This window comes from Meriones unguiculatus, chromosome X (assembly GCF_030254825.1).
Source record: "Meriones unguiculatus strain TT.TT164.6M chromosome X, Bangor_MerUng_6.1, whole genome shotgun sequence".
In the NCBI taxonomy this organism is placed as follows: Eukaryota; Metazoa; Chordata; class Mammalia; order Rodentia; family Muridae; genus Meriones; species Meriones unguiculatus.
This window is the reverse complement of record NC_083369.1, coordinates 37581314-37601597: the sequence shown is the minus strand read 5'-3', so window position 1 is coordinate 37601597 and position 20284 is coordinate 37581314. Positions and strand designations below refer to the sequence as shown.

General features: G+C 42.7%; 1 protein-coding gene across 4 annotated transcripts in view; it reads right to left on the bottom strand.

Annotated features, from left to right (window-relative positions):
* Positions 1-9159, bottom strand: part of Phf8 (PHD finger protein 8) — a 101835-nt gene extending 92676 nt beyond the window's left edge. Inside the window, exons 1-2 of one of the 4 annotated variants that reach the window (XM_060375270.1) lie at positions 8903-9159; positions 7644-7822 (exon numbers count right to left, since the gene is read on the bottom strand). In XM_060375270.1, the coding sequence (XP_060231253.1) occupies positions 7644-7741 (98 nt within the window). In that variant the 5' untranslated portion in view covers positions 7742-7822; positions 8903-9159. Of the gene's footprint in view, positions 1-7643; positions 7823-8802 lie in introns of all 4 variants that reach the window. The other 3 variants (XM_060375268.1, XM_060375267.1, XM_060375269.1) reach the window with 3 other exon arrangements.
* Between the last annotated feature and the right edge of the window lie 11125 nt (positions 9160-20284).

The following is a 20284-nucleotide window of genomic DNA, read 5'->3' as shown; positions in this document are numbered from 1 at the left end:
GGTCAGAACCAGCATGAATTTTCTGTGTCCTGTGATCAAAGTATATGGTATCTTCAGCAACAGGATCTTACCATCAAGTTCTAGTGAATAACCAAAAGCAACAATACGATATATTGGTTTTTTTAGGGGAAGGAGCTTCTAGGACCACCTTGACAAACGGAGTATTTCACACCTGGTACTGGTCTTCTTGATATTCTGTGGTTTCTAAGATGAGCATTATCCCTCTATGTAGGGTAACTTGAATTAAGCTCATCTATGTGTATGTATGTACATATAATAGGAAGCTTAGAAGGTATCATTTCTACATGGCTTTTTCAAACATCCTTGGTGCTGGTTATCGCTCTGCCTTCTCTACTTTACCACTCATGTTCTACTCCATACTTAAACCTTTACCTTTATTATTCACCTTTCCTACATTATACCACCTTCTAAATATCTTCTAAATATCTATAGACACCCTCACCAGAGAATTATGTAGTGGAAGATGTTTAATACTGAGCCTCACAACTGGTCAAAATGCAGAGAATAAGGCACTGTGGAGTGTTCAACCTGAATGAGACATCTATATCACAGCCCTTTTCCCCCAAGGCTCGGGAAACATAATGAAAGGAGAAGATTGTAAGATAGGAATCAGCCAGGCAGTGGTGGCGCATGCCTTTAATCCTAGCATTCAGGGAGGCAGAAACAAGAAGCTCTCTGAGTTCTAGGCCAGCCTGGACTACAGAGTGAGTTTCAGGACAGCCAGGGCTACACAGACAACCCTGTCTCAAAAAAAAAAAAAACAAAACTAAGGATCTATATCACACTCTTTCCCTCCTCAAGGATTTCCCCCTCAGGAAGCATTGTGGAAGAAGGGGCAGAAAAATTTTAAGAATAGGGAAGACTGCTGTGAAATAATATCTTCTAGACAGCCTTGAGTCATTGCATTCAAATACACAACAGATATGGTAGTCAGGATAGCACAAAACCTGCCTAAGATCAAGCCAGTTAAAACTCCAGCCCAGATAAGAAAGGGGCTCAATGAGGTTCTACCTCTTGCTAAGAAACTATTAGCAGTCAGTGGCTGCTTGGTAAGAAGAGTCAGTTTTCTTCAGCCAAAGAAGGGGGAGACTCACACCATCAAATTTCATTTAAACAAGAATATTTTCCTCCAAACAAACAGGGAATTCCACACAAAGAAAAACTGGTACCATAAAATGGGTCAAATGCTTGTAGCAAAGAAGATCACATGCCCTAGTGAGAAAGCTACTACAGTTCTGTTCAATGGACATGATGTGTTCATCAAACTGCCATATAAATAACTATGTTCATGCCTATAGAATATTACTGTTCTCAGGTGTAGCAAGCTTCTGTTGCTGATCATGGTGGTGTACGACTTTAATCTCAGTGCTTGGAAGATAGACACAGGTAGATCTCTGTGTTAGATGTCAGCCTAGTCTACAGAATGAGTTCCAGGTTAGCTGAGGCTATATAGTAAGAAACAAACAAACAAACAGCCATGTGTAATGGCACATGCCTTTAATCCCAGCACTCAGGGAGACAGACAGGAGGATCTCTGTGAGTTTGAGGCCAGCCTGGTCTACAAATCAAGTCCAGGACAGCCAAGGCTACACAGAGAAACCCTGTCTCGAAAAATCTAAAAACAAAACAAACAAACAAAAGAAGTAGAAGAAAGGAGTTGGGAAAAGGAGGGAATCAGTGAGAGGGAGTGAGAGAGGGTAATGGGGAGTGAATATGATAAAAATACATATATGAATAGGTCTATCTGGGAATACGGCTCAGCAGGTAAGAACATGTGTCATTTAAGACCCAAATTCAATCCCTGGAACCCACATAAAATAGCCAGATGCAGTGGTGCACATCTGTAAATCCAGTATTCCTATAGGGAAATGGAAGGTGGAAACAGATGGGAGGTAAAAACAGGACAGTTACCCAGAAGATCACAGACCAGCTAGCCTGGAGTAATAGTGGAGCAGAAACAAGAGACACTGCCTCAAAAAGGCAGAAGCAGAGATCTAACTCCTGAAAAGTTGTCCTCTGACCTCCACATGTGCTGTGGTTCATACGCAGGCCCTGCCCCACATCTGGGAAGCAGAGACAGGCGGATCACTGTGAGTTCAAGGCCAGCCTGGTCTACAAAGCAAGTCCAGGACAGCCAAGGCTACAGAAAGAAACTCTGTCTCAAAACAAACAAACAAAATTATATATTTCTCAAATGTGGGCCCCATTTACCTACTGAATCAGAAACTGAGGTTAGGATCTATCTTGTTTTTTTGTTTTTTGTTTTTAGTGTGTCTTTGAAATAACTGATGCATACTGAAGTTTAAAAAGCACTGCTCCACAAATTGGAGTGAAGCTATTCAGTATTTTTTTCATATTTTGAAATCAGATAATGTGAAATTCAAATCCACACTCAGAAACTTACTTAACCTCCACAGTTCCAGATTCTTATCATCAAAATAGTATAGCTGGCCTCTTTACTATAACCACTCCAGGTGGTAACTTGTCATTACACACCAAAATCCTAACTGAACTTCAAAAGTCTATAAGATATGAAGAGATTGCTATCATTTCTAGGTATTTGTGGACATGAAATCTATGAGGTTGGAGTTAGAGATATGGCTCAGTGCTAAGAGGGTGCTTTGCATGTTTGATGACCTTAGTTAGCAGATCCAGCATACAAGTAAAATGTCAGGTATGACAGTAACCCCAGTCCTGTGAAGAGCAAAGGCAGGAAGATCACTGGGACTTGCTAGCCAACAGTTTAACTCAAGGTTCAGTGAGAGGTTGTCTCAAGAGAATAAAACAGAGAATGATAAAACAAAACATTTAATGTCTTCCTCTGGCCTCTGTGGGCTCACAAACATATGTTCATACTCATACACATACAAGCATACACATAATCACACAATGCACACACACTGGGTCTGTGTGGTTTAACCACTGTGAGCAATCATGAAAATTCTACAATATTTAGTAATTTCCGATTGAACTAAAGTAAAAACTGAGCACGGCAGGGTAGGGATGTACTGAGTAAGCAAGAACAGCCAACCGCCCACTAAGGATCTGTTTTTCAAGTAGGTTCCTTGTTCTCTGGCAGCCCACAGAAAGAAGCAGAAGAAATTTTAAAAACTGGATGTTTTCATGAAACTTGTGTCAGAATGTACAAACAAGCAGAATATAGCTTAGAAATGTGATTAAAGATAGATCTGACCCACAAACCCATAAACATTTGTAAGCTTAAAATTCTTAGCCAGACAATGGTGGCACACGACTGTGATCCCAGAATTTGGGGAGGAAGAGGCAGGCAGATCTCTGTTAGTTCGAGGCCAGCCTGGTCTACAAGGCAAGTACCAGACAATCAGGGTTACACAGAAAAACCCTGTCTCGAAAAATATAAACAAAAATCTAACAATTCTGATGGGCATGATGGGGCACACATGTAATCCCAGCACTTGGTAGGCAGAGGCAGGCAGATCTCTGTGAGTTAAAGCCAGCCTGGTCTACAGAATCCAAGACAACCAGGACCACACAGAGAAAACCTGTCTCAAAAAAACCAAAACACACACACACACAACCCCCCCCAACCAAACAAACAAAATTCTTAAAATTTCAGTGGTTTTAACCTTATAAATGTCAAATGTGTACTGTAAAAAGATGCTCACTAGTCATGTTCTTCTTTTTGTTTTGACCAACAATCATATCAATATGAAAAAACCTTCCCATAATCCATTTTTATTACCTCATATTATTTATAATATAAGAAAATACAAATAATGTTAAGCATACAAGTATAAAAGGAATGATCAAGTAACAGGTGACAAACATATAGATAACATGGTATCAGAAATAGGTTTTAGATGATTATTTAGCAGTCTGGCAAATACCCACATTAAAATTTTAGGTGTGTGGGGGGTAGGAGGTCACAAAATGGTATTTATGTATAATCCCAACCTATAAAAACATGTTACTAAAAGAACAACTACAACAGCAGCAAAAAATAATAATAATAATAATAATATTGAATTGTACCCAACATATTCATAGATGACTTTTTACTTCTTTCTATTATTTTTCTATATTTTCTATAATGGACATGTCACACTTATACAATAAGAAAAAAAATCATTTTTTCTTTCTTTCTTTTCTTTTTTTTTCTTTTTTTGCCCAGGCTAGCCTTGAAATTGTAATCCCTCCTCTTCAGTCTCTAAAGTAGCTATAATTACAGACCTATGCCCTAAAGCCCAGTATAAAATTTAAAAAAAAGGTTCTTTTAAAAAATCTGGGTTGGGGCCTATGAGATGGCTCAGCAGGTATTGCTTGTCACCAAGCCTGACAACCTGAGTTCATTCTTGGTCTCACGTGGTAAAAGGAGAAAACTGACTCCTGCAAGTTGTCTTCTGACTTCCACATTCATATCATGCCATGGTATACACAAGCCAAACACACACAAACAAATAAATTTAATTTTAAAATCTATTTTTCAGGCACTAAGGAGATAGCTCAGTGAGTAAAGAGTGTTTGCTATGAAAGCAAGAGGACCTCAGTTAAAAATCCCCAAAATTAACATAGAAATGACCATGGCCATAGTGCTTCTAACCCTAGCACTGAGGGGAAATAGACAAGTGGATTTCTGGAGCTTGTTAGCCACATAGTCTAACCCAAGCTCCAGGTTTGGAGTGAAGACTAAGATACCTGACATCCTCTTCAAGCTTCTGCATGTACACACATGGATACATATACTCCATTCTCACAGAAGTACACTCTCTCAAGCCTAGCTTTCAGGCTGGGGAGACGGCTCAGTGAGTAAAGTTACCAGACAACAGGAACACTTCAGTTCAATCTCCAGAAACATATGTAAAACAGCTTGTAGTACATTAGGAGACAGAAATGGGATGATGCCTGGGGCTATCTAGCCAGCCAACTTAAAAAGCACCAGCATAGTAGGAGATCCTATCTCAAATAAAACAAGCTGGGTGGCTCCAGAAGAATGAAGCTTGACGTTGACCTTTGGCCTCCACATACAGACATACTTAGGTGTACCCACCCACATTCATAAATACTCACAAGTAGAAGAAAAAATTTAACTTTCAGACTTGGGTATAGACAAAATAATTTATGGAATGTCAGTTATGGAGTCTGACACAGAGTAGAAGCTTAGGAAGCATTCATTCTTGTTCTGTTTCCAGATTTCTATACTGTGAGCAAAAGCCCTTTTCCAGAGATATTGAACTTATATACTTCTTATACAATCCAAACTATGGGCCATAGTATAATAGCTTTTATCATGAAGACTTGTTCATTTATTAAAAAACGTACTCAACATCTATTGCATGTTTAGCATTGAACCAGAAAATGAAAAATAACATCTCTGCCCCCAGAAAGTAGCACAGACAAATATAACTATAAGATGAAATGTTTTTTTATTCTTGATTTTTTTTTCTTTTCAGACAGGGTTTCTCTAACCCTGGTTGTCCTGGAAATAGCTCTATAGACTATGCTGGCCTTTAACTCACAGATATCTGCCTGCTTCTGCCGCTCAAGTGCTGGGATTAAAGGTGTACACTGCTGCTGCCACCACTACCCAGCTAAATTTTTCTGTTTGTTTTTTGAGACAGGGTTTCTCTGTGTAGCCTTGGCTGTCCCGGACTCATTATAGACCAGGCTCACCTTGAACTCACAGAGATCCGACTGCCTAACCTCCCTGAGCTCTGGATCAAAAGCATGTATCACCATGACTAGCAAAATAATTATTTTTTTTTCTTTTTCTTCCTTCTTTTTTTTTTTTTTTTTTTTTTTTTGAGACAGGGAGACAGGGAGACAGGGTTTTTCTGTGTAGCCTTGGTTGTCCTAGACTCACTTTGTAGACCAGGCTGACACGGAACTCAACAAAGATCCAGCTGCCCAGGAGCTCACACTTTTAATCCCCACACTTGGGATTCAGAGGCAGGTGGATCTCTGAAGTCACGGCCAAAAACAGGAGGGGGCAGTATGACAGGAAATTAGATTAACTAAGTAGATCATAAAATGTCTGTCTGTAACAGAAAAAAAAAAAAAAAAAACTAAATTTTATTCTGTAGGGGAAGCATTGAGAGAATAATTTAAGCTGAGGAATGACGACCTGATCAGCAAGAATATTGACCATTTTTGCATGTGTATGACAGTGAGACATGAAACTAGTCCCTTATTCATGCCAGGCAAGAGCTTACCACTATGTCATATCCTAAATTCTTTACATTATTTTTATTTTGAGACAGTCTTGTTAAGTTGACTGTGCTGGCCTTGAACTGGATCTATAGCTCAGGCAGGCCTTGAACATGAGACACACTGGCCTCAGCCAGTACAATTATATAGGGTTGCAAATTAGACAGGACTTCCTTCAGGAAGCTGGGATTACAAGTGTGTGCCACAACGCCTAGCTATGAATTTTTTTTTCCTTCTGAAGACAAAGTCTCATGTGTCCCAGGCTGACATGGAACTACTATGTTACTGCCAAGTAACAAGATTACAAGTGTATGCCACCACACCCAGTTTATGTAGTGGTGGGGACTGAACCCAGATCTTCTAGTGTTCTAGACAGGCATTTTAGGATCTTCCAGTGTTCTAGTCAAACATTTTACTAACTGCACTTCATTTCCCAACCCTTATGGAAGACATATTAATCCCCACTTATTTCCAGATTAAAGGGAAAGATCTCACCCCTAAGTTTGTCATGTCTTACACAAAATAACATAGGGCAGAAAGTAGAACTCTGTACCAGACACATAATAATCAGTAAAGATCAATTAAATGTGAACTTGGATGTATTGCATCAAAGTAGTCACACCTTAGGTCAGAATTTTGGCAATACCAGTACCTTTACTTTGCTTTTGAGCATAATAGGAATACCTCATCTGAAAGTTAAGACTGACAACTGAAAATTCTACAACCTAACATATAACAGAATGGTACCATATACTGTTTTTATTACTCCAGTGTACAAATCCCCCCAGTAATAGGATAACATCATGACTTCTATTACATACACTAACCTCACTAGAAACCTGGGTGACAGGTGCATTCATCCTATTGTTTTACCCTATGTCTTTTAATTTTAATTTAGTTAGCTGGTCCTGCAGACAGCACAGAAATAAAATATTATTGCAGTTCTGCCTCCATTTACTGAATGCAAGCAAACTGCTTTACAGCTATGAAAGAGGTATTTATTGATCTGTAAGTAAGGCTCACAGAAGCAAAAGCAACTCTTCCAAGGCCACTGATAGTAAGTTACAAAGAAATACATGTTATTCTCAGATATTCAAAAATGCAATGCTGCCTCCCCCAAAGCCAGCAGGATACAAAACGGATACTTTCTCTGTATATGGAAGGTAGCTGCAAAGTAAAGTATGCATGCATGTACACACACACACACAAAGTACAATAAATACATATGGGTAAGGAGAAACCAGAGACCAATGTCAGCTAGGACCTAGTCTGCAAGAAGGAATAGAAAAACCTAAGTCTAGCAATGGGGAGCTGAAAGTAAATTGAGAATAGGGCTACTTTTTAAGCAGGAGTAGAAAATGGGGCTGAGAGGAGAGAACAAGTGAAAACACAATACACCTGGCCAGCGCACCCCGACCAGCCTGGCCTGCCCTTCTTACCTGCCGTGAAACCAGTCCTGGCACATGTCGCACTCGATCATGAAGCGGGTCACATCATAAGGCAGTCGGCAGAGGCAATACACAGGCACTGAGGCCATCTTCACAGGGTGGTGGATCGTTTTGCGTCGTGCCAGGTTTGTGGCTTTAAGAGGGTCAAAAGGCAGCAACAAGCGCCTTTCCTAGACCGCGGCAGGACACAAACAATACTTTTTTTTTACAAACTCCTCAGCCCCGGGTTTCCAGATCGTCTGGTGTCTCTGACACCACACCAGCCCCTGGGTATCAACCTTCCATTCTGAAAGAGGGAATAACCCAACCGGGACTCAACGCAGCTGTGGAGAGTGCAGGAGTTAAGTAAAGTCCACCCACCCTTCGGGATTTCTTTCACTTCCAAGGAACAGAAAGAACATTCTGCGCTCTGCTCTGCCCTGCCTCCCAAACGCCGCCCCCAGCCCCCTACCTTCTTTGGCCCTCAAGTCAGTGACAACTTCTTTCCGGGTTTCATGTAAATATCTGAAAGCTTTCGGGAAGCTTCTTTAATCCTTCACTGAACCCTCTGTTCACTAGGCTCTTGCTTCCCAGTACTCTCAGCTCCCTTTATTATGACGCAAACCACGGCATAAAGGATGAGGCTAGGAAGAGGGACGCTGATGGAGAGACCCTCTTTAGCCCCCCCAAATAGAAAGAACCAGAGATGCGGAAATCCCTGAAAGTCTGCGCAGGTTATTCCAAATTACCCCCCAAAGCCTTCAGGAACAAGACAAACAACACTCAGCACCCAACTCAAATCTACTTCTGGGATTTCATTCGGAGAGTTTAAATGCTTCTTGTCGTCATTCTCAGAATCATTCCTTCCCTACCAGTCAAGAGTCTCGTTATGCTCCAAAATGAAATAATTCGCAATTTCCTCCTCCACTTTAAAGCTGACAGGGAACCTATCTCATCCCTGGCACTAAAAACGATCTCTTCGAAGCCCCAATAAACTGACTAGAATTTCCTTACACCCAGGAAACTAAGCAAAGATTTTCCCCCCACAGCTCCCAAATGGCAGGCATTTCCTTGCAGTCCCTTCAGACTGTCGAGGGCTCTGCTGTACCCCTCAGCTGACAGAGGTTTCATCTTAGACAAAAATACCTTGCTTGTAGCCCCCAAAACTTACGAGGATCTCTTCACGCCTCCCCGACTGACAGGAACCTTTTCACGCCCCAAACCTGACAAGAACGTCCTCGGTCCCAAACCCTACAGGGAGTTCTCCATACCCACGGCTGCAAGAGACTCCTCAAGGCGCAGAGCTTAGCCCCAGAGACTCGGCAGCGACTGGCCTCGCTCCGGGGCAACACAGCTCTATGTTAAGCAGAGGCTATCCGGCCAGTTCCGGCCCCAGAGGCAGCGCGCGGTGGATTCTGGGATTGCCGCTGTGAAACTGTGAACCTTACTTGCCTTCTCCTAGAAACCACATGCCGCGTCACGCAGTGCCTGTAGTCTGACGGGGCTTTAGGGCAATGTTCACCACCGCACTCCCACAGTCTGGCCTTTAGGGCTTTCTAGAGACCGAAGCTGAAGCCGGAGGGAGGGAGGAAGGGGGGGTGAAGTGGGCGGGGAGGGGGGGCGCGGCCGGGCGAACTGGCAAACGGCTTTGTCGCTACACGGTCAGGAGAGAGCCTCACGCCGTAGAACTGGCCGTCAGATCTGGAAAAGTCTGCCGGAGAAGTCCCCCAGGGAAGCCGATAATAGTGGTAGGAGACTGAAAGTGATCAATAAAGTTTATTCAAAATAACGAGGAAGTTGAAGCGGAGAGGGGTGGAGAAATATGGTAAACAGCTACCATATTGAGAGTGGCAGCGTTCGGTGAGGAACCAAGCTAGCCGCCATCTTATGAGGCCCGGGCACGCGAGGTGAAGGTGGAGCCCAGAGTGTCAAGCTGGAGGCTCTCGCGTGACGTCATTGGGCGGGACGACACCTTGAGCGGGGCGGTGCACACTAATCTTAGGACGTGCTCTTCTTTTAGGTGGCCCAATTGCCGCTTGAGACCTTGAGCTGATAGGCGGAGAAACCGCCATCTTAGGCGAGGCGGTAGTTTGGCTCCATTTTGAGTGGGGCCTGGAACGCAAGTCTTCCCCACCCCTGGGCAAACTGGGAGTTAAAAACACAAACCCGGCACCTTCCTCCTCCCTCCTAACACTCACTGCTCCTCCCTAGTCTCCTCCTATGAGAGGGGGTGAACTCTGACTCCAAACAACTACACTGATAGGAAGGGCTGCGGGGGCGGGCTTCATCCTCGGGAAAGACGAATACTCCCCGTAGCCCCTGTACATCGAGCACTTTTAGCGGACTAAGTCCTTTTCCTACGGCTGGAGTAGCATCTGATCTTAACTCCGCGAGGAAATTATGTGAAGAAAACAGGTTTAGAGAAAGCAAAGTGATTTGAGAGCCTGAAAATTGAAAACAGCACCTTCCAATTTTCCCCCATCTTTTCCCAGGCTCTTTTCACCGACAGACCTTGCAGGTACAATTCCATAAAGAGCAAATACAGTTCAAGGATTTCCATGCATCTGTACCAGAATTTTCTGACTGAATATAGTATATTTTAAGATGGCACTGTTTTATTTTTCCTCAAACATTAATGAAATATCCCTAATTTTCTCACTATATCACTTTCCTAGTGAATCTCATTACTTTATAAATAAAGTGTGTTTAAATTTTTTTTCTGGGGCTGAAAAGATGGCTCAGTGATTAGGAGCACTGGTTATTTTTCCAGAGGACCCGGGTTCAATTTCCAGCACCCACAGGGCAGCTCACAGCTGTCTGTAATACCAGTTCTAGGGGATCTGACACCCTCACACAGACACACATGCAGGTAAAACACCAACTCGTTTGAAATAAGAATAAATAAATGTTGGAAAAAATTGTTTTCTTACAGCAAGGGCAAAAATGGGGTGGAAAAAAGATTTTGAGTACAATTTTTCTAGCTGGCGAACAGAAATACAAGGACTAAAAAGTCCTTGTCAGTGAAAAATAATTTCCCTCTCTCCTTGTTTTCCATTTCTCCTTTCTTCTCTCCACCTCGGTGGAGGCTTCTTGAGTGCTGTGATTATCAGCTGGTGAAGAACTCTTTAAAAACACCTGAGAAAATGGAGCAGGAAATTCACAAGTTTAACAAAAAAGAGGGAGGGAGGGAGGGAGGGAGGGAGGGAGGGAGGGAGGGAGGGAGGGAGGGAGGGAGGAAAAAGAAGAGTAAAATAAGCTAAGAGCCTCACAGGCTACTTGCTGTTTTAAGATATACTTCAGGGATACTAAGAGGATATAGAAAGATTTCCTTGGCATAGGATGTAGCTCAGTTAATAGAATACTTGCTTAGCATGCACAAAGCCCCCATGTTCAATCCTTAGCACTGCATAAACCTTGGACAATAGCCTAGATACTCAAGAGGTTCAGAAGTTCAAAGTCATCCTTAGCTACATAAGTTGCAAGCCATCCTGGGATACAAGAAATCACAGCTAAAAAAAAAAAAAAAAAAAAGTTTAATAGTATTGAACACAAAAATAATGTGCAAGGGCAACAGTGGCACATACCTTTAATCCCAGCATTTGGGAGGAAGAGGCAAGTGGATATCAGTGAGTTCCAGGACAGCCTGATCTACACAGAGAAACCCTGTGGGGAGTCATAGTGTAAAGAATTAGATCAAGGAGGTTAGAGAGATGGCTCAATGGTTAAGAGCACTGACTACTGAGTGAGTTCCAGAACAGCCAGCGCTACACAGGGAAACCTGTTGGGATCCATAAGCAGTCATCTCTACAGCCAGCCTCGAGGGACCTGACTAATGGGACATCAGGCATCTATGAGGCCACCTACGGATCACCTGTGGACCACCTGAAACCACCTGTGCACGCTCTGGGTCACCTTATAAGAGAACTTGCACCACCTCCACCCCACTCTCTTGCCCTATCCAGAGATGGTCTCTGTGACCCCTTCCCTTAATAAACCGCCCACATGGAACCAGTTGCATGGCATGATTTGTGAACCTGCCCTGAAACTTTGCTGCACAGTCTTAATATTGGTGCACTTGGCCAGGAATAGGCACTTCCAGTGGTCACACCACGTGGTGGTTGCTTTTGGCGCCAGCACCCTACCAGAGCTGCTGGAAACCTAATTCATTTCAATTCTGCCTATGACCCACTTTCCAGCAACCAGATCGCTATTCCTAAGTGCAACATTGGCTTGACTGGTGAGTTCCCCTCATTGGTCAGCATAAATGTCTCTTTTGGTACGGGAAGATTGACCATTGCGCATCCAGCAACTTCCTGGTACTTTTTGAGGTGGAAGAACCCCCAACCATGGCCTTCACTGGCCATGGTCCACCCTTTTTGCTGACCTCCATTTAGGGCTTCCTTTTTCCTTGGGTGAGATTTTTTCCCCCTTCTACTTGCATGGTTCCCCCCTTCTCTTGTTCATCTACAAAAATCCTAGCACTAGGTAAACCATGTCTCCTATGGGCAGGTGTGCCCTTGGTCTCTGGCCAAAGCTGATGAGCTGTTGGATCAAGTAGGGCCATACTACTCTACTGAGCCAAACCTTGAGTTTGGGATGCCCCTGGCAGGTACTGACTTCTACTCTCCCAATGGGAACTGCCCATTCGTCTGTTCCCCCAGCATCCCCACTGGGATGTCTTCTGGAGAATTTTAAAACCCTTTGCTTGGAGCATGAGATAAAGGCCTCTTAGCTCATATGCCTCTGTAGCAAAACTTGGCCTACGTATTCCTTAGATAATGGCTCAAAGTGGCCGATTAATAGCACATTAAATCCCAATATTTTACAGGATCTTTTTAACAACTGTCAGCGATCTGGTAAATGGAAGGATGTATCTTATGTTCAAGCTTTCTTTCTTCTTCACTGTAAAACTTCTGTCTGTTCTTGCTGTTCTCCTACCCAATTTCTTCTACCTATAAGGTCTCAACCTCAAGAGTTCTCTACCTTTGATCCCGCAGATGAACTTCCACCTCATCATTCTCAACCTCTGGCTTCTTCTCAACCTCCATCTTCTCCCTCCTCCTCTGCTTCCTCCTCTTCCTCTTTGGGTTCTTCAGTATCTTTACCCACCTCTCCAGCCCCCTCCCCAGTAACAGGCTGCCCTAGTTGTCCTACTTTAGCATCTACTTTCACCCCACCAATAACAATTGGCCCTCCTGCAACTTGCTCTTGCTCTATAGCGAAGCCCCCTTCTTCTTCTACTCAGCATAAACTAGCCTCAATTCTTCCCTTGCAGGAGGTGGCCGGTGTAGATGGCTTAGTTAGGGTGCATGTTCCCTTCTCATTAACTGAACTTTCTCAAGTAGAAAAGAAACTAGGATCCTATACCTCTCATCCTTCCACTTTCATTAAAGAATTTCAGTACCTCACTCAATCTTAAGTCTTACCTTCCATGCATGATATATATATGATTCTTCCCAACATCAGTTCTAAACTTAAATGCTCGGAGGGAGGACCTCTGACTCCACAGGCAAAAGTCTTAGCACTGGCCTTTAAGGTGTACCATGGGAGAGATGAGAAAGCCCGCAAGCAAAATACCAAATGCTGGCCAAGGCCATCTGACCAGCCACAGCAACTACCCAGGCTCCCTTGCCTCCTAAGGCATGAGGACCACAGGCTCCCTGTTTCAAATGTGGTCAAGAAGATCACTGGGCCAGGTTTTGTCCTAACCCCCACAAGGCACCAGGACCATGTCCAAAATGCCACCAAGAGGGACATTGGGGTGTTGACTTGCCACTATTTCTCCCATGATATGGGGGCATCACTCCCAGATCGCCCTCCGGCCAATATCCTAGGCCTGACTATGGATGACTGAAGATGCCTGGGTTTCCTTGACCCAACCACTGTCATCACTAGCAGGGAGCCACGGGTAATTATCATATCAGGGCAGCCCATCTTCTTTCTTGTGGACAACAGAGCCACTTACTCAGTCCTGATGGAGTAGTGGGGACCAACCTTTCCTTCTTGTTCCCCTATTGTCAGGGTAGGGGATCAGCCTTGCCAGCCTTGCCAGACTCTACCACTTAATTGTATTTCAGGGGTGTTCCCTTGACTCATTTCTTTTTAGTGACGCCAACCTGTCCAGTCCCCTTACAGGGAAGGGACTTTTTAGCCAAAGTGGGAGCCTCTATCTCCTTTACTCCACCCATTTGCTTGACCCTAAGCTTGCCAGCATCCTCTCTCCTCCTTCTCCTAGCTACCTTACCTGTTGTGTAATGTTGCTTCCTTTACCAGCCTCTCAAGCCTCCCCAAGTCTGGGATGTCCAAAAACCCTCTGTCACTAGGCACCATTCCCCTGTGGTCATTCAGCTACAGGATCCCACCCGGTATATTACCCAATCTTTGGGGATGGGAAAAGTTGAGAAGGTAATTAAACACTCCAATAAGGTCACTGTCTCTCTAACATCCCCCCTCCTAAATAATACAAACCTGTCATTTCATCTCCTGCTGCAGACTCTGACCTGGGCCTACAAGCTCTTTGGCATGACCCAACGGGGCCATTTTAAAGCTTGCTGGCTGTGTGTCCCACCTGAGACCAATTTAGAAATACTGCTGACAGCTTCTCTGGTGCCTTTCTCAAGTAACCTTACTATTCACTAACTGCCCTGACTCTGATGTTACCACAACCTGTTTTTATATCACCCTCTTTGGCGTGGCAAGCTGTTTCAAGGCATCCAGGACATACTCTGTAGGAAGGCTAAGTTCCTTAGACTGTAATAAAACTATAATCCTTGATACCTCATCTTAACCCTAATGCCCTACTGCTAATAATACCTCAATTCTTTATGGTACTCAGGTCTACCATCGTCTGCCTGCTGGCTGGTCAGGAGTTTGCATGCTGCTGCACCTCTTCCCTGAGCTGGGGGTGATAAATGAAAAGGAGCCTCTACCAATGCCGGTAGTGGACTCAATAGCTGCCCAGCAGGATAAGAGAGCAATTCAAATCTTGCCCCTCTTGGCTGTTGCAGGAATCACGGCAGCTGTGATTCCTGTGGACGGGGACAGCAGGACTAGCAGGACTTACTAACTTTGTATTATCAGCTTTCTTCCCAGTTCATCCAGGACCTCCAGCAAGTGGCTCAGATGATACTAACCCTCCAAGGACAAAATGACTCACTGGCAGCACTAGTACTTCAAAACCGATGTGGATTGGATTTCCTCACAGCTGAAGAAGGTGGCCTTTGCATCTTCCTCTGGGGAATGCTGTCTTTATGTCAACCAGCTAGGTAGAGTGAAAAACAAAATCCAACAACTCCAGACAAATCTACAAAAGTGAAGGGAATAGCTTGAGGCCTCTAGCTCTCAGGACTTTGAGAAGGTCACATGGAAATGAATTCTACCCTTCCTCATACCTCTTCTGCTCATCTTTCTGATTTTGCTTTTTGCACCTGCTTTATTAACTTCCTCTCTACATTCTTCCAACAACAAATGCAAAAATTCGCTAACCAAACCATTAATCAGTTACTCTTACAGGATTATCAACCTCTGCCCACAGAACCAGATGACAATGACCTTCCAATCGACCCTCATGGTGGGGACAAGCTATACCCTGAGAATGACAATGCCCCTAGTCAGCAAGGAATAGCTTAAAGAGCAAGGGTTGCCCCTATGCCCTCCCCACCATCACCCCTTCCTAGCTCCTCACTTTTTAACAAAACAAAAAGGGAGGAATGTTAGGATCCATAATCAGGCATCTCTACAGCCAGCCCCGAAGGATCTGACAAACTTGGACGTCAGGCATCAGTGATTCCACCTACAAATCACCTGCAGTCCATCTGAAACCACCTACGCATGCTCTGGGTCGGTCACATTATAAGAGAACTCGCACCCCCCTCTCTTGCCTTACCCAGAGACAGTCTCTGTGATCTCTTCCTCCTTCCCTTAATAAACCACCCACATGGAACCAGTCAAGTGTAGTGATTTGTGAACCTGCCCTGTAACTTTGCTGCACAGTTCTAACAAAACCCTGTCTCAAAATAAGAAAAAATAAATAAAAAGAATTGTTGGCTGTGTCCTACAACAATACATGGAAAGTAGGAGCATGGATTAGAGGCTAGCCTGGGCTACATAATGAGTTTCAGGCCATCTTGGTTAGACAGTGAAACTCAGTCTCAAAATAAAACAAAAGAAGAATGGAGGAAAAGTTGAAAAGAAAAAAAAAAGAAGAAAGTAATGATTGGATGAGTTATTGTTCCATAACATAACTTAACATATTCAAGTAAAAACAACATTTTATTTGTCCCCATAAAACCCGTTTTTCTGTATGCTCTGGCTAAGTCAATGATACCATCATACACTCACTCTGACACTCAACTCAAAAATGTATTTATATTTCTTTCTCTCATTTACCTAAAGCTTTCGATTAGTCCAAAACATCCAGATGACCTGACGATTTTATGGCTCAACTCACTATCTTGATATCTCTTTCTCTTTTATCTCCAGTCTCCCTTCTTGAGTCTTTATAAAGTTTAAAAGGCTCTTCATGTATTAATCCAGTCCTCAGATCAACCTCTTGAGATGGTACCACTAACATCTACATTTTATTAAAAAAAAATGACTAAAACCACTTTCTAATTTACATGCTCAGGGTCACATAACTAGTGTGTATCCACTCAACCAAGATTACCTGATGCAGGTTGTAATGGGTAATACTGATTGTCAACTTGATAAGAACTAGACTCATCTAGGAATAACCCTCTAGCCCTGACTGTGAGGGAATTTCTAGATTGGGTTACTTGAGGTGTGAAGATCCATATGAATCATGGGTAGCACCATTCCACAGGCTGGGGTTCTAGGCTAAACAAAAAGGAGGAGGAGAGCACAGGATGGGTATCTATTTCCAGCTTTACTTTCAGATAGTAGATAGAATGTGGCTAGCCCCTCAAATTATACTTCCCATGACTTCCATGCAGTTACAGAGCATACCCTCAAACTGTGAGCCAAAAACAAACCACCCTTCCTATAATAGCTGTTTTCAAGTGTTTTCTCACAGCAATGAGAAAAATCATCTAATACACAGCTCCAGAGTCCAGGTTCTTGTCTCTTCAGTTGTATCAATGATGTAGATTTTTGTTGTTATTGTTGCTGTTGTTGTTTTCACAAGGTTTCTCTGTGTAGCTGTGGCTGTCCTGCACTCACTTTGCAGACCAGGCTGACCTTGAATTTGAAGAGATTAAAGGCATTCACCACTATACCCAGCTTCACTGGTATAATTTAACAGCAACTGGTATATGGATGTAATGAGAGAATGTAATCAGCAGTTCTTTGCGTCATATAGTCTCAGAAACCAAGTATGGTTTGCATGCTCCTCGGGAAAAAATCAGGGTGATGACACAAGTGCCAAACTAGGCACTGTGCAAGAATACATAAACTGAAGCTTTAAATTACATAAAAATAATAAAGCCACTTTCCAATTCATTTCATGGTCTCTGTATTTTACAACACATTACTGGAGAAATGTTAAAATGACATTGTATGGATTTTTCTTTGAAACTGAAATCAAACTAAATAAAATGGAAACTGATTTGCATAGATAATTCCGTCTTTGGGAGAATATTTGTAAGAAGCATCAGCTGTAGAGATACTGAAGTTTCATGTTTTGAAATAATTTATCAGAAAATTATCTCTATGGGCTGGGGATGTAGCTCAATGGTAAAGTGCTTGACTAGTATGCAGTAGGCTCTGTATTAAATATGCAGTGCTGAATAAAGGAGTTTATTTAGTCCAGGAGCAGTGATATATACCTGTAATCCCAGCTGTTGGGAGGCAAAAGAAGGTGGCTGCTGCAAGTTCCAGGCCAGTCAAGGTCTTATAGTGAAAATCTGCCTAAGATAAATAGGGAAAAAAATTTGCCGGTAGACTGGCAAAAGTAGCTCAGTTGTACAGACTTGCCAAACAATGACTAGGCCCTGGTTTTTATTCCAGCACCTAAACAGTATCGTGGGGAAATGAGGAACATAACAAAATGTTGTTATAGTATACAAAACACTTTTTTGAAGTGCTCATGATGGAAGCCAGATCCTTGTACATAGTGATTAAACAAACACTCTGTCACAAAATAACACCCCTAGTCCTATAAAATGCTCTTTTTAAAGAATATTTTTTATTTATTCTTTAGCAGTTTCATATGTATGTGTGTGATGGTTTAAATAAGAATGGCCCCAGTCAGGCATGACGGTGTACACCTTTAATCCCAGCACTTGAGAGGCAGAGGCAGGTGGATCTCTGTGAGTTAGAGAACAGCCTGGTCTACAAAGCAAGTTCCAGGACAGCCAGGGCTCTTTTAGAGAAACTCTGTCTTAAAAAAAAAAAAAAGAGAAGAAGAAGAAGAAGAAGAAGAAGAAGAAGAAGAAGAAGAAGAAGAAGAAGAAGAAGAAGAAGAAGAAAGAATGGCCCCAATATGCTCATATATTTGAATACTTAGTCATCGGGAGTGGCACTTATTGGTATGGCACTTACCATACCTCCTATAATGGCCTTATTGGCATAGGTGTGGCCTTGTTGGAGAAAGTGAATCACTGGGGATGGGTTTTGAGGTTTTAGAAGCCCAAGCTAGGCCAGGAGTTTCTCTCTTCCTGCTGCCCAGGGATCCTTGGATATAGAACTGTCAGCTACTTCTTCAGTATTATGTCTGCCTGTGTTCCACCATGCCTCCTACCATAATGACAATGAACTAAACCTCTGAAACTCTAAGCAAAGGCTCAATAGATATTTTCCTTTGTAAGAGTTGCCATGGTCATGGTGTCTCCTCACAGCAATGGAACACTGACTAAGACAGTATGCAATGTATCTTGATCATATGCACCCCCAACTCCACTCTCCTACTCTCCCAGGAACCCCCAACAGGCCCCCTCCCACCTTCCCTTCCTTCCTTCCTTCCTTCCTTCCTTCCTTCCTTCCTTCCTTCCTTCCTTCCTTCCTTCCTTTCTTTTTTCTTTTTTTTTTTCTTTTTTTGCAGTAACCCACTGAGTCTTATTTGTACTACCTATTGAAATGCTGACAGAACTTGTTAGCTTGATCATCTCTGCAGGTCTTGTGCAGTTGAACAAACTTCTTTTAATAGTGCTAGCAATAGTGATACTAACAAGAAAATCTGAAAGTAAAAAATCATCAAATATTATTGTGGTTTTATAAGTGATGTTATTTTCTTTCTTTTTCAAGATTTATTTATTTATTTAATGTATATGAGTGCTCTATCTGCATGTACATCTGCATTCCAGAAGAAGGCATCAGATCACATTATAGATGTGAGCCACCATGTGGTTTCTGGGAATTGAACTCAGGCCCTCTGGAAGGGCAAACAGTGCTCTTATCCTCTGAGCCATCTCTCTAGCTCCAGAGATGTTGTTTTCAATTATATTAAAATTGCGATTGTGAACTGAGAGTATAGCTCAGTAGAAGATCAATCCCAGCCCTGCAAGGAAACAAAAATCCCCAAAGTTACCAAAAATATAAATGTTGGTGATCAAGTGATTGAATTTACAGAAAAACAGGCCAAAAAAAATCTTGTGACTAAGAAGTCACATTAATAACATTTTATTATATAAAATTTTGATGAACATATTGTTCTAAAGTTGGTAGTTTGTGCACTGTTGCAGTATTGTATATCATTATTATCCCTAAGATGTATAAGTAATAAAATATTCTTTTTAAAAACCCTTCTTACTTAAGACTCTTGAATGCACTTCCCTTCTGTTACCCTGATTTTTGTATTGTTTTGCTTTTCAAGACAGGGTTTCTCTGTGTAGCCTTGCCTATCCTGGACTCACTTTGTAGACCAGGATGACTTTGAACTCACAGAGATCCACCTGCCTCTGCTTCCCTGAGTGCTGGGATAACAGGCATGTGCAACTGCACCTGGTTCTATTTCACTGACTGTTGAATGAGAAGCACTGCATTTTCAATTTGCACATGCCCCCACAAAATTACCGGTTTCCGCTTCTTCTTCATAGTTCTTGTGAGCTGAACTTGGATTACGGTGATTCGGATATCTCCCCTTGAAAGTTAGTGTGGGGCTGACTAGATGCAGTACAAGATCACAGAAATGGGTAGACTAATGTATCTATTTCTCATTTTCACATAAACAGAATTATACTGCATTATGTGGCCCAACTGCTTTTATCATTTGACAAGATAACTTCCACGCCTTTCTATAAAAAATGATTCCCACACCTTTATATTTAAAAAGGGATTCCTTCATTTGCATGGGTCTGAATTTCTTTCTCCACTACCCTGGGATAAAGTGACTTTATTTTTTCACTTTTTGTGTGTATGTGTGTGGCGGGGGGAGGGGTTTGAGACAGGGTTTCTCCATGTAACCCTGGCTGTCTGGTAACTTGTTCTGTAGAACAGGCTTCCCTGGAACTCACAGACATCCAACTGCCTCTGCCTCTGGAGTGCAGGGATTAAAGGCCAGCATATGCCACCACTGCACAGCTATTTTTTTGCACTTTTGTAGGAATGCAATGAACATGGTAGTATGGGCAGTATTGTGCCCAGGTGTGTTTCTCTAAGTAGGCACTCAGAGGTGGCTTACTGGGTATTTTCATTTATAATATATGCTATTAAAGGTAGGAGTATAGCTTCACAGTACAGTACTTGCCTTATGTGCATAA